We start from the raw sequence: 13,468 nt of genomic DNA on the forward strand, positions 1-13,468 counted from the left end.
GCCGCGCCAGGCGGGGCAGCGCCCCCTGCAGGCGGGGAGGAAGCGGCGCCAGCCGCGCCGGGCACCGCGGGGCACGGGCGAGGGCGCCGCCTGGCGGCCGGGAGGACCGGGCTGCGCGGAGCCTGAGGGTGGGACGTGCAACACCCCCCGCGGACAGGGACAGGCACGCTGCCCGCTACACGGGGACCCGGGACACACACTCTGTCGCTTGCACGGGGGTCGGGCAATGCAAACCCCCATGCACGAGGATCCTTCAGTTTCAAAAATCGGCCTTTTTTTCCTCAAAAAAAGCACTTCCAGACTGACACGCTTCCCACAGGGAAAAAAGATATCCCCAGCTACTAATAACGTGTTCAGCCCAGGGGACCCATGGGCTCCACTGCAGTGAGTCCCCAGCCAAACGTTTCTATACATTTGAATTTCCCTTTGAAAAGCAAAGCCACTTTTTGTAAAGCAAAGTCTTTTTTGATCCACTATAAACCAGAAAAAATAATTTTGCTGCAGGTGCCCCCTCCTAAATGTGTGCCCAAGCTGAAGTCCCAGGTCATGCATGGACCTGACGGCTGTTTTTCCCACACCAGCTGCCCCGGAGCCTGTTGGCCCCTGAAGGGTATATGGGGTTTGTGTTCAAAAATAAAGCAGCCCAGCTACTATTGCTACAGCTCACCCGTCCCTCCGCAGCGGCTTTGCAGCCCCAGAGGCTGGCAGAGGTTGGAAGTCCTCTGCGCAGAGGCAGGCTGAGGCACGGAGCCGGTGTCTTTAACCAACACAATGCAGAGACCTGCAGAAATAATCCTCTGCAGGAGCAGGAGAAAGCGCCTGAAGCCGGGCAGAAGAGGCGCCGCCGAGCTGGGCTGGAGGAGAGGATGAACTCTGCCAGCGCAATGGGAGGCCACAGGTGAGGTGCCCTTGCCCGAGCTGCTTACGGAGCGAGGGGTGGCCTTTTCAAAAGTGTCACCAAAATCAGTGCCATCCTTTCTTAGCCTTGTGAGCAGCGAGGTCTTGAAGCACATAATTGCAACATAAGAGGTGGGGCATGTGGTCACGGGGCAGGTCACAGAAATATGGTACTTTCTACATTTTTATCAGCCCCCCTCGGCTATGGCTAAGGTGGCTTGGGAAGCTCCCTGTGCCCTTGCCGGAGGCCACACCTCGGTGACAGCCTGTAGCACGGAGAGAGGAGGATGGGGGCCACCACCGAGGGAAACCCTTCTGCGGGTTCGAGCGGTGGCGGGACTAGACATCCCACGCCGCAGAAAGCTGCCAAAGGGGGCTGAAAGCCAGCGGTGCCCGAAAGGCCTGTTAAAATACCTGTGTTCTCTCACCGAGGTCACTGCCATCGCGGCCACCTGGCACAGGGACGTGAAGGCACGGGGGAGGCCGCACACGGACCGGGTGAGGGGACGACACACATACACACACACGGCCCCGAAGGGCCGAAGAGGGAGAGCAGGGACGCACCGGACGACACCCAGAGCCACACGAGGAGCTCCAGGAGGCGGCGGGGCCCAGGAGGGCCCGGGGAGAGGGGAACGCAACAGCAGACTCCCCCTCGGCGGCCGCCATCACCGCCCCCGCCTCCCCGCTGTGCGCATGCGCGGTGGGACCCGCCCGCCCCTGCTGGGGCGGTGGGCGCTGTGCGCATGCGCGCGGGAACCCCGTCCCCCCCCCCTCCCTGCCGGTTGGGGAGCGGGGCGGCGGGCGCGCGCCATGGCGGGCCCCAGCCTGCGGCCGCACGTGCACTGGGCGCAGCGGCACCGCGAGCTCTACCTGCGCGTGGAGCTGAGTGACGTGCAGGTACCGGGGAGGGCGCCCCCACGCGGGGGGGGGGGGGGAGGTGGTGACCCACTCGCGGACCCACGGGGAGGGCGCCCAAGGGTACCTCGCTCCGCGCCGACGGGGAGGGGTGCGGGGGGCTTAACGGCAGCGCGGGGGTTGGGGGGGGGTCGCGTGGAGCCGGCGGGCTCGCGTGGGGCCGGTGAAGGCCCCGCGTTTGCCGGGTGCGTGAGCCGCCGCCTGACGCGTCTCCTCCTTCCGCAGCACCCGGACATCACCATCACCGACAACGTGCTGCATTTCAAAGGTAGGGGCTGCCGCCGGTGAGGCGGGGGGGGGGGGGCTCCGCGGCTGCTCGCTGCGCCGGGCCGGGGGTCCCCGCAGCCACGAGGGTGGCCGGTCCCCACCGCTGCCCTGGGTGGCAGCGGCGGAGCTCTGGCGCTGGGTGCCGGGCGTGTAGGGTTGCGCCATGACGGGTACCCACCCGCAAAGCGTTGTGTTCCAGCGCTGGTGGCGAGAGCAGGTGGGATCTTATCTAATCACAAAAACCCACCCAGCGCCCCTCCCCCCGGTATTTAAATACCCGCGAAATTTCCATACGTCTTTGCTGTCCCGTCTGAACCGGAGCCCGGAGGTAGCTGGCGGCAGTTTCTCCGTTCACAAAGCCCTTCTGTGCCGCCGTTATCAAAGGTCGGCGCCGGGAATTTGGGGTGGATTTGGAAGGTAAAGCAGATCTCAGCTGGAAAGGGGGGGTTTTGTGACAGCCCCCGCCGGCGCACTTCTCCGGGTGGCACCGAGGATGCGCCGGGGCTGTTTTTATTTTGGGTTTTCTCATTTATTTGGTGGTTTTCTTTTAAGCTGCGTTGCCGAGGCAGCGCTGCCTCCCTGGGGAGCCCCAGGCAGGGCCATTTGATAGCGGGGGGATGTGTTGTACATCATCTTCAGGATCAGTTTACGGCGTGGAAGGGTGGAAACCAAACTCAGCGTGCGGATTTTCGGAGCCTTTTCAGGGGCAAGACCTGCGTACGTGGGAGATGAGAGGTGATCGCACCCTCCTGCGTTGGGAGGGGACTCCCACATGGCGCTGCTACAGACCCTGGGTGCTCGCTCATCGGGGTGGGGGCTCGATTCCCCAAATGCCACGCGGCACAGGGGAGTTCCAGTTGGATTCAGTCAGCTGTGAGCAGCTTTTTGAGCCCTTCTTTTGGGAATCTCACACGCTGCCTTCCTGCAATCGTGGAGCCTTTTCCTTCGTGCAGCGTTGTAGTAGTACCGATTCCATCGACTGTGCCTCCGAGCAATGTTTTGGGCTGTTTGTGTCTTCCCTGTTATCGTGTGGTTTCCACTTGCCTCCCAGCATGGCAGGGGGAAGCACTGTAAAGAACCGCTCAAAACCTCTGTCTATAAACATCCTTTGCAGGGGGAGTGCGTGGAACTGGCCAGGACCTTCACGCTGACCGTTAATTCCTGTCTTTCAGCTCAGGGTCATGGTGCCAAAGGGGACAACATCTACGAATTTCAGATCGAGTTCCTAGAACCGGTTGAGCCTAAAGTAGGTATTTTTACTTTTCTAACTCTTGCAAAGAAAAAAAGTAATTTTGGAAAAACTTGAAAGGAAAATGGCTGCCCGTGAAGTTCACGATGTGCTGTTTAGATTTTCCTGGTGACTCTGTAACTGCTGCGAACTAAAAGCTGTTTGTGGCAGTCCTCTATCCCGGTGCTTGGCCACCATCCTGCCCTAATGCAAATTACCTCACTGGAGCTAGTGTTGCATGGGTCAGCTTTAATAGAAACGGGACCTTACATGTATAAGTTGTTAAGCAGTAGTTGTAAATTTTTTTAAGGATTTAAATCAGCAAAATAATGGGAGAATCTGACAATGCATTGTGTGATGCAACCTTGACTGGAGAGCAGGGGAATGCTGTGCTGTGAAGTGTCAGTGTGATGTTCCCTGGCTTCTTTTGCAGCCCGACAAAATAAAGGCATGAGAACTAGTGCTTCTGGCTTGTGCAGGTTTCTTAGGTTGCCAGTACAGATATGCTGCAGCTCCTATTGCAAAATCTTTTCTTAATTGCTGTTGTAGTCCAGTAGGAGAGAGCTTGGCTGGCTGTTACTTGCAGGTGGCTGTAAAGTCTGTCTTTACCTCTCAAAGCTGTTAGGGGCATGGGAGAAGTCTGGGCTCCGCTCCCTGTATGGGATTTGTGCTGCTTATTCCTGGCTGCCTGTCGGGGATAGCTGCGGTCAGACCCGGAACCATCGTTCACCTCTGCTGCTTCAACAAGGGAGGACACCGCCGGAGGGTGAATTTCTAGGGTCTGTCAGCAGGCAGGTTTCTCATGTGGCTCCTACCAGTTATTGAGTGGCAGACAATGAACATCCCTTGGTCCACGATCTGGACACCAGTCTGTCATCTGTCCAGTAAAGCAGCAGCTGCCTGGTCCACAGTGTGGGGAGAGGTGCCCGCCACTGCTTGTCCTCCGTGCTGGCACGCATGGGCTGTGCTGGGAGCCAGGCCTGGAAGGCAAGCCCTTGCCTCTGCAGAGCAGCCTCCTTCCAAAAGTCTAATCACTCTGAGTCACCGTGGAGGGACTGGAGGAGAATCAACTCTCTGAAGTCTGTGTAACTCCAGATGGTTGGGACCAGGAAGTATTGCAGTCTGGGGTTTTCTTTTTAGCTTTGATGTGCACCACAAGTGCTTCTTGCTGGTGCCAAGCTGGTCACCACCGAGAGATGGAGCCTCTGACAGGCAAGGACCAGGCATTGGTAGCTGTAAATTACAGCTACAGCCTTCAGATGTCCTAGGAGCATCCAGACAGCCTTGACGGAGCAGTGCTGGGGTAACACGCTCAGTTAAGAACGCAGCTCATGGCTCTTCTGCAGCAGTTTCAGCTGGTTTGAGGGGCAGTGCCACGCAGAGCACCCTGGTGTAGGCTCAAGGTGTGGAGGGGTGCGATGGTGGCAGTAAGGGTGGGCACCCAAGGTGACAATGCTGTGGGCTACAGCCCACAGGATGGAGGGGTGCTGGGCTGCCATTACACAAAGTGTGGCTGTGGTGGAGTGGCTTTGTGGGGTTGCAATGACCGCGCTGCCAGGTCCATCAGCTCACCGCTGTCTCCAGGTGTTTCCTAAGGCTCTTAGCTCTTTCTCCTGCTGTAGCAGATGTCATAAGGCGTTCCCCGTTTTGGACACGTACCTGTGGCTGATGGTAGTGTTATTTTTACCACTAGCTAGAGGAAGTGGGTGGCTCACAGTACCAAATGCGAAGTGGTCTAAAGCCAAGATCATGGGTTGTGCCTAGGAAGGCTAGCCCCTAGGTGGGATGCAATGGTGCTGTGCGGAACAGGCAGGCTTTCAAGCTGCTTATCGAGTCCTACAGCCATCGCAGTGGCCATCTTCAACTGGGCTGCCCTTTGCTTCCATGCCCTGGGTGGCAGAGATGCTTGTGCTGCAGCAGTCCATGTCATCTCTGCCTCCTTGATAAGGAGAGCTCGGATATCAACTGAATCTCAGAGCTTGTTTCTTAGAACTTTTGCTGATCTGTGCTCCTGTGTCTGCCCTCAGCCTGTATGCAGGGTGACTCAAAGGCAGCTGAACATCACTGTGCAGAAAAAGGAGAGTAGCTGGTGGGAGAGACTCACCAAGCAGGAGAAGCGCCCACTCTTCCTAGCTCCTGACTTCGACCGCTGGTTAGATGAATCGGATGCTGAAATGGAACTGAAGGAGAAGGTCAGTCTTGTGGGCACATGTGGCTTGTGCTGCCAGCTGCAAAGCAAGGGTAGCTGTTCTCCTGCCCTTGAACTTTTGTTCTTCATTTACCTGGAGTTGTCTGGCATGCTGATTGTTAACGCTATATTACACAGATCTCACGCAGAGTTGGTTAAACAGCTCGGATTGTAAGCAGGAGTTCAGAAATAGGCATGCTTCTGGTTAGAAAGAGCAGCAGCTCGAATCTGAACTGGTGGCTGTGTGCTAGCTCAGCGCTGGCAAGGGTCTGTAGCCCCAGGCTGCACTGCACTCCTTGCCCTACGCCTTAGCAGCCCTGAGTCCCGTGTGCCACATGGAGCCCAGAGGTGCCAGTCCCAGGCATTGCTTGTCTGGAAAACAAGGATTTCTGAGGCTTTCCTGAGCCACTGGGCTGGCCCTGATGGTGCATTCCCACCGTCTTGTAAGCTTGAGCAGCTTACTGCAGCAGGGAGGTGAAAGACTGTCTTGGGAAAGACTTGAACAGACCACACGTCTGCCAATCTGTTTTACAACAAACGCTGCCCTGTTCCCCTCCACAGCCACTGAGCTTAGTGCGGAGGAGAAAGGGCTGCTGCAATACCAGGAGCCAGAAAGCAGCGGTGAAGGGCAGGCAGAGAGCCTGGGCTGGATGTTCTCAGTTCCCTTCAGGTCACTGGTGGGTCATGAAATGTTCTAAGGAACAGCTCTAAACAACATTAATAACTGAGAATTAACACAGAAAACAGCAGGCTTTTTTTTAGCAAAAGCACCTAATTACTAGAAAAAAATACATAGTGAAGGTAGGATAACTAGTTAACACCCTCTAGCTTTTACCATACCGTAATTTCTGGATGTGGAATGTGCTGTTTTATGCAGGTGAAAATTTAAACCGTCTAGCAACTGGCTGCTTAGCTGAGTTTTAAACCCAGTAGCTTTGCAGTAGTATAGTTAACAAATCACTTGCTAATTACAGTAACAGTCTTTAAAACCTTATCCTTCATCTTAAGGAAGAAGAAAAGATTAACAAAATGAAAATAGAATCCAGAGTCCCAAAAGACCGTAAGTAACCGTACCTTTCTAGTGTCTAAGGTGGGGTTTAGAAAGCTTCTGTCACTCCTGTACAGAAACATCAATTTTTATGGAGCAATTTTGTCTGGCTTGGTGCATCTTGGATGGGGATCTTTGTATTATGAGCTATTTAGAAATCTAATACAAACGAACTGCAGTTTCCAAGGAATTTAAAAAATCTGACTAGCAAGAATTGAGTTCTAGCAGATGATGGTAAAAGCAGGCAGAACCCACAGAGCACACAGCAACCCCTTTATCGCAATCAATAGCTTCCCTTTTTCTTGTAAGCTTTATTCTCCGAGAAAGCCTGGTTTGCAGCTGTAGTCTTTGCAGGAGTGTTACCATTGTTACTCTGCTCACATGATGTGTTTATTATTGATTTTAGCTTTCAAACACCTGAAGAAGGGATACTTAATCATGTATAATCTTGTACAGTTTTTGGGATTCTCTTGGATTTTTGTGAACATGACAGTACGACTGTTCATCTTAGGAAAAGGCAAGTAATAATCATTATTTCATTTACAATGGGGTTTTTTGTTGTTGGCTTTTTAGTGTTGTTTTTAATACTTTCTAAATAGTGAAATCTAAAGGGATTTAAGAAACAAAACCGTAAAAGCATCATTGAAGCGCACAACAAAAGCCTCTCAAAAGCCATCACAGTGTCAAGGATAGGAAAACACAGTCCTCGTAAATCACAACTGTGTATTCTGATGAATGATACTTGTATCCTGCCAAGTTTACTTATAAAGAAATCAGTCGGAGCAAAAGTCTCGCTTGCTGCACTGTTAGTATTTTTGAAATTGAGCTGGGCAGAATATTTTGGTTTTGAAGCGAGAATGCTTTATTCTATTGAGGTACAGCGCTATCGCTTTTTTGGTAAAGTAATTACTGAAATAATTCTTGAATCTTCTGTTTACGAAAAAGAGCGCTTGAGCAGTGTTTCTGGCCTAACTACTGTGACTTCAAGATAAGGCCTATAAGGAAGTTACATAATTATGCATAATGGTTTGTTTGTTTTTTTTTTTTTTTTCAAATACAGCTAGAATCCTGTTATTAAAAGCTACTCTGCTGCGCCAGCTTCCTGAACATGGAAATTCATTTGTTCTCTAAAATGGTTTCCTGTGTCTTACAGATTCCTTCTATGATACTTTTCACACTATCGCTGACATGATGTATTTCTGTCAGACCCTGGCGTTAATGGAGATCATGAACTCACTAATAGGACTAGTGAGATCACCGCTGATACCTGCTGTAGTTCAGGTAATATTTTAAGATTCTTCTCCTTGCTCCCCCTACGTTTAAAGTACACAAAGTGTTGAGACTCTCCTAGAACAAGTAATACAACCTCACTGGCGCTGGACTAGAGAATATATTATTGAGAAGGCAGGAATTTGTGCTTCCCAGTCTTAGCTGTGGCAGGCTGTCAAATTCTATCACCTAGGTAAGACAGTTCAGAACAGCAAAAGCAAGAAGCAGCTGACGAAAAGTCCATGATTTTGATCTGGTGCCAGCACCCTTTTTATCCTGGTTGTGGTTGTGCATAAAAATGAGGATAGATTATTTAAGACTAGGTCCCTTGGTTTGCACCTAAATACAGAGCAAAATGCATGCTTATAAGAAGCAGGTCACAGCTCAGCTGCAGAGTTAGGTATGTGCTCAGTATATGTTCGGGTGTGAAGAGTAGATAGCCTGAGTGGTTTTGACAGCAAGGACTTGCTTTTTCTTTTGACGAAGAGTGTGACTGTTCCTTAATTTTTCTTAAACAGATATTTGGAAGAAACTTTATTTTGTTTGTTGTCCTTGGAAGCGTAGAGGAAATGCAGAGCAAAGCTGTGGTGTTCTTCATATTTTATTTCTGGAGTATCATTGAGCTGTTCAGGTTTGTGGGATTTTTCCTCTAGCAGGTGTGTACAAAAAAAGGTGGTTGTTCCCAAGAACTTTTTAAAGAAGATGGTGATCATTGTACCTTTTGGAAGAGTGGCTCTAGTGCATGGGCCCCAGAGAGTAAAATCTCCTTTAGAGACATGGACTATCACAGCATTCCTAGGTTGTTCCACCAGCTTTGTCCCAGCTTTTGGCAGAAGTCTGGAAATAATACTGCCCTGAACCTAGGGAAACCTGTTGCTTTTTTTCTTGAGGGTTCTGTTGCTTTGAATTTCCATTCTCAAGTGAGCTGCACTACGCTCTGTTTCTCTTTCAAAAGTATTTTGAAAGGTTTATTAGGCAAGCCAGGCAGTTACATTCATCCATATGGTCAGAAAAATAGCGTTCTGTAAACCGCCAAGTAAGGTTGTGTCCCATCATGATCCATAGGAACAATTTTTGAATATTCTTGTGTCATTCGGGAATTATCTTGACTATTTTATACAGCAGATGTATGCAAGACTAATTCTAGCAGCAGCTTCCATTTTAAACAGTGTCTGTCTCTTCTCACACTAAATTGGCTTTAGGTATCCATATTACATGCTCTCGTGTATTGGTATTGAATGGAAACCACTGACCTGGCTCCGTTACACTGCCTGGATCCCTCTCTACCCTTTAGGAGGCTTGGCAGAAGGTATGTCCGAAAAAGACAATTTAATAATCAACAAAGTCGAGGCTGGGCAAATAACTCAATTTTTGGTTTGGTTGCTGGACTGAAAAAGAATATAATAGAAAACAGGTAATTAGACATTTGCTTTCAGCTGAACCAAATGTAAACATTTTTGTCTTTCTTACTGAATCGATTTTTTTTTTTTTTCAATTTGATGTGAAAAGAAGTCTTCCTTTTGGGCACTGGAAAGTAAAGGCAACAAAAGGTTACCTGCCAAAGCGACCAAGCGTGTGCTGCGGTGCATGCGAGTGGCACAAGACGACAACGCTCACTCGCCTCTGCTGCTCCAAAGCAGTGTATTTGCCTTTATCTGCCAGACCTGACTTGGTCAGCCTCGCTTGGGTTCACACCAGCTCGCAGATCTTGACGTTATCTTGTAAATCGTTGCACAGGACAGGCAGGGGCCGATTCTTCCTCAGCGTAGCCTGTTCCAAGACGGGCATGGTGCTTCCCAGATAGGGCTCTGCTCCCTTTCTGCTTTGAGAGTGACTGCTCTGGGGAAGAAGCAAACCCCTAGTCGTCTTGCTGTACCCCCTCTAGAATGGGGGGGGGGCTTTACGGTGAACTCTTCTGTCTTAACAGGTCTGGATTATTTTTAAATTTTATTTATTTAAGAAGCATAGCACCACAGCTTCTAGCTGTAAGAAACATGTTGTAATCATACCTGTCAGAACCTGTTTCTGTGAGCCAGGAGTAGGCTTGGGCATTGCCCAACTCCAAGCACGGGAAAGCCTATGCCTCTTTTATTGCTGAGCGTATTTCTGCATGGTGAATACTGCTGGCATGGGCCCTGCAGGCTATAGCTGTGAACGAGAACAGTGTCTCACCAGGCAAATTCACTTTTAAAGCTAAATTGCTATACTGCCTGAGCTAGCTGCTTTCCATCATGCTGCATGTTTTTAAAAAAACAGCTTTAAAATTGGCATAATTAATGAGAGCTAGCAAATAAGAAGGGAGTATCCTGAAAAAGTTGGTGTGGGCTGGGCAATTGTATATTTTATCTGTGTTTGATAATGATGGTGGCCTTCTGCTTTCAGCTGTCTGTATCGTTCAATCCATTCCAATCTTCAGTGAAACAGGGAAATTTAGTCTGGGACTGCCAAATCCACTGAACGTCACAATCCAGTTTTCATTTTTGCTTCAAATATACCTTATAGCCTTGTTTTTAGGTAAGATACTTAATTGTATTTCTCACTATTGATATAAAAAGGCCAGTTTCCTCTGAATAAGTGTATTTTTTGAAGAAAATTAAATTCCTGCATTTTGGGGATCATGGCAACATAAAGTTGCTTGAGGGTTGTTTATGTAAGATTGTCAGAGAAGGAGGGGAACACAGGTACAGTTAGCACAAGTTAGACCCCAAGAAGGAGACCTTGGTGACAAGTTAGCATTATCTACTGATCGCTTGGGTTAAAAGAATAATTTTTACATGTGTTTGTAACTTCAGTATATTTAATTTCACCTTTTCCATGGTATTTGAGCTTTGGAATGATTTAGTAGAAATCTAAACATAATTTCAAATTAAAGCAATGTTTAACTAAACTGCATTATAATTACAAATGCAACATGAAGTCATGTTTTTTCAGGAAACAATAGAGAAGGCTCTTTAAATAGTAGTATATTTAAAGAATGGTGCTTGCTACATATTTGGTTTCTGGTGTTGCATTTTTAAACATAAGTTAACTTCGTAGTGTGTATACCCAGTATATCTGGGTATCCACAGCTCAGTAGAATCTAACCTAGAATTTTAAACTGAACTTTCACTAGATTTCTCCCTTTCACCAACATTACTTACAGAATATCTTTAATCAATTTTCACTCTGAAATACTTGTTTGATCCTTTCCCAGCTCTCCACAGCTGGTGTTGCAACTTTTTAAAAGTGACAAACCAACCTGAGCAGCCTGTGCTCCAAACAGCCTGTGCAGCAACTCCTGCCTCGCCCAGCAAGAAAAATTTGCATTAGCTTTCAACGCTATACACACCCTTAAACCATTGCTTTTTGTGTGGTGGTTTGCTTGTTTGTTTTGTTTGTTTTTTGTTTTTTTTTTAATTTGGTACAGCCATGTAGCATTAAAAAGAAGTAATAATGTCCTACCTAAACACTTCATTCTTTTTCAGGGGTATTTGTAAACTTCCGTCATCTCTACAAGCAAAGGAAACAGCACCTCGGACCAAAGAAGAGAAAGATGAAGTAAAGGAGGACTGCAATTTTCTTATGTAACTTAACTCAGTGACAAGATAAGCCTCTAATTCTTACGGTTTTACCCACTGTAATGTAAAGAATTTTGTAAAATTAAATGATCACGCTAGATTTCATAGTGAATTCAGGTAACATTCCCATATACTGTATTTTGTTCCCTTTCAATCATGTATGCATGGCATTTACCATTGAACAGTAACATTTAAACTTGTATCCTGTCAACTGCCATATTAGAAAGAAATCCTATTATCTGCATATAATATGCTTATAAACAGTGGAGCAGCACTAATAGAAATAGTGTTTATCTTTTAATTGGATATTTGCTCTTTCAATATTGCATGCAGATAGGGCTTCTGATGTCAGGATATACTATTAGCTGGCCCATGCTGTTCCTAGGGTGCATCTTGATGGCAGGAGGAGCACAGTCTGAGACCACTGTGAACAGTGTTTGGGTGTTTATTAATGGTTGGGGTAAACTTGCTCAGCACACCCCACCCCTTTTCTTCTGCAGCATACTGATGCTGCAGAATTATAACTGGAAGTAGCTAAAGTTGATTTAAACGCTACCAACTTAGTCTGTTTCTAGTTTAGCCTTAACAGAATAGGAGCGCTGTGTGGATCCTAGCATTCCTGTAGCAACACATCCTTACCCAGTCATTAGAGAAGGGAAGCTGCCACTCTGTGACATTGTCAGAAATGCTTTCCTGATTGGAAATGCAAGCACTGAAACATAACAAAAAAAAGGAAACATAGGTACCAGCTTTCTCCTAGCATGTGAACAAACCCTGGCAGAACTCCATCCCACCCATGCAAAGGGAAAACGTGGAACTGTTATGGGAGACCAGGCTCCTCCGATTGTTCCTGGCAGGGCTGTAGCTCCTATATTTATTTATATATAGCCTTTGGAAAGTCAGTAAAGATTGCTTTCCTACTTAAACTTAGGGGTGCAGCAGAGAAGTTGGTGTATATGCTTTGTTGGCTGGCCCCTGCTGGGATGGAGGAGTGGGTCAAATAAACCATGTATTATTTTGATAGCATGTATCAAATCTCATTAAGGGAGATCCCACACAGGGTTTGAAGGGACCCTTTCTTCTGTGCTTGCTTTAAAAAAACTGCAACAACAACAAAAAAAGAGAAGCTCCCCCCACATTCCAGGTCATCTACTCTCTCACCTGGAAACCTTTGTTTCAGTTGACTTAATTTCACCATGCCTTTCTTCACACCTAGCCTCCTGTAGTCACTTCCAGATCCCTCTGGCCTCCTTCATCCAGTTTAGAAAATGTACAAAAAATTTGCCCTAAGCCGTATTGCGGTTATGAACAGGTTGCTTCACAGTAACTGCCACTGCTCCTGGGGCAATGGAAAGCAATGCCAGCAATCCAGAACAGGCACTGAAGTTGAGATTAGCTTGGTGCCATGTTACTATTTATCTTTTTCTACCGTAAACCAATATGAATCCTCCAGAAGATTATTTTCTATATTAAAGGTAAGAAACAGCTTACTGTTTGTGATATGGACCCTGTGATTGTTACTGTAAAGGAAGGGAAATGTTGTAAGGAGACTTTAACAAAGAACTGGTACAAGCTCCATGCTGCATTTCACAAATGTGTTCTGTCAACAAGAGGAATGCTGCAACTTCTCTTCAGCGCTACTTGAGGCTCGCACTCAAAGGAGAGTGCAGCTTACTGTACTCAGAAGGGTTGAGCATTATTTACACACTTACTATTTCACTATAGCACACACTGTACCTATGTTTGAAGTATGTCAAAGGATTGAATTAGCTGCTTGAACAGCAAGGATCACTTTCATACTTAATTTCTTCACTGGGCATTTAAACTTTTGTTACGAAATCCATATGTATTCATACATAATATTCCTCAGTGAAATCGTGGTACCTAGTGCAAGCTGTCATGGATCTTACACTACTGAATTTTAGTCCTTCAGAAAGAATGTGTTTCTATTAATAAAGATTTACAACCAAATTTTGCTTCAGTTCAGTTGTTTGTTCCTTCCCTGAATGCAAGTTGTATAACTTATTATTTAACTCTTGTGATAAACAGCTGGGAGCTGAGCTTTCACCAGGTCAATGTTTTAGGCCACACAGCCT

At 47.7% G+C, this 13,468-nt stretch overlaps 1 protein-coding gene across 1 annotated transcript; it reads left to right on the plus strand.

Moving 5' to 3' along the window:
- The first annotated feature begins 1,668 nt into the window (after positions 1–1,668).
- On the plus strand, positions 1,669–13,337 carry HACD3 (3-hydroxyacyl-CoA dehydratase 3). Its single transcript, XM_082489015.1, has 11 exons — positions 1,669–1,797; positions 2,041–2,083; positions 3,255–3,328; positions 5,338–5,502; positions 6,507–6,558; positions 6,953–7,063; positions 7,700–7,827; positions 8,334–8,446; positions 9,018–9,124; positions 10,198–10,329; positions 11,280–13,337. The coding sequence occupies exons 1-11, from the start codon at positions 1,711–1,713 to the stop codon at positions 11,354–11,356; spliced, it is 1,089 nt and encodes a 362-aa protein (XP_082345141.1). The 5' UTR covers positions 1,669–1,710; the 3' UTR covers positions 11,357–13,337.
- Positions 13,338–13,468: the final 131 nt, after the last annotated feature.

The sequence above is a fragment of the Vanellus vanellus genome (genome assembly GCF_965231255.1).
Source record: "Vanellus vanellus genome assembly, chromosome: 11".
NCBI lineage: Eukaryota > Metazoa > Chordata > Aves > Charadriiformes > Charadriidae > Vanellus > Vanellus vanellus.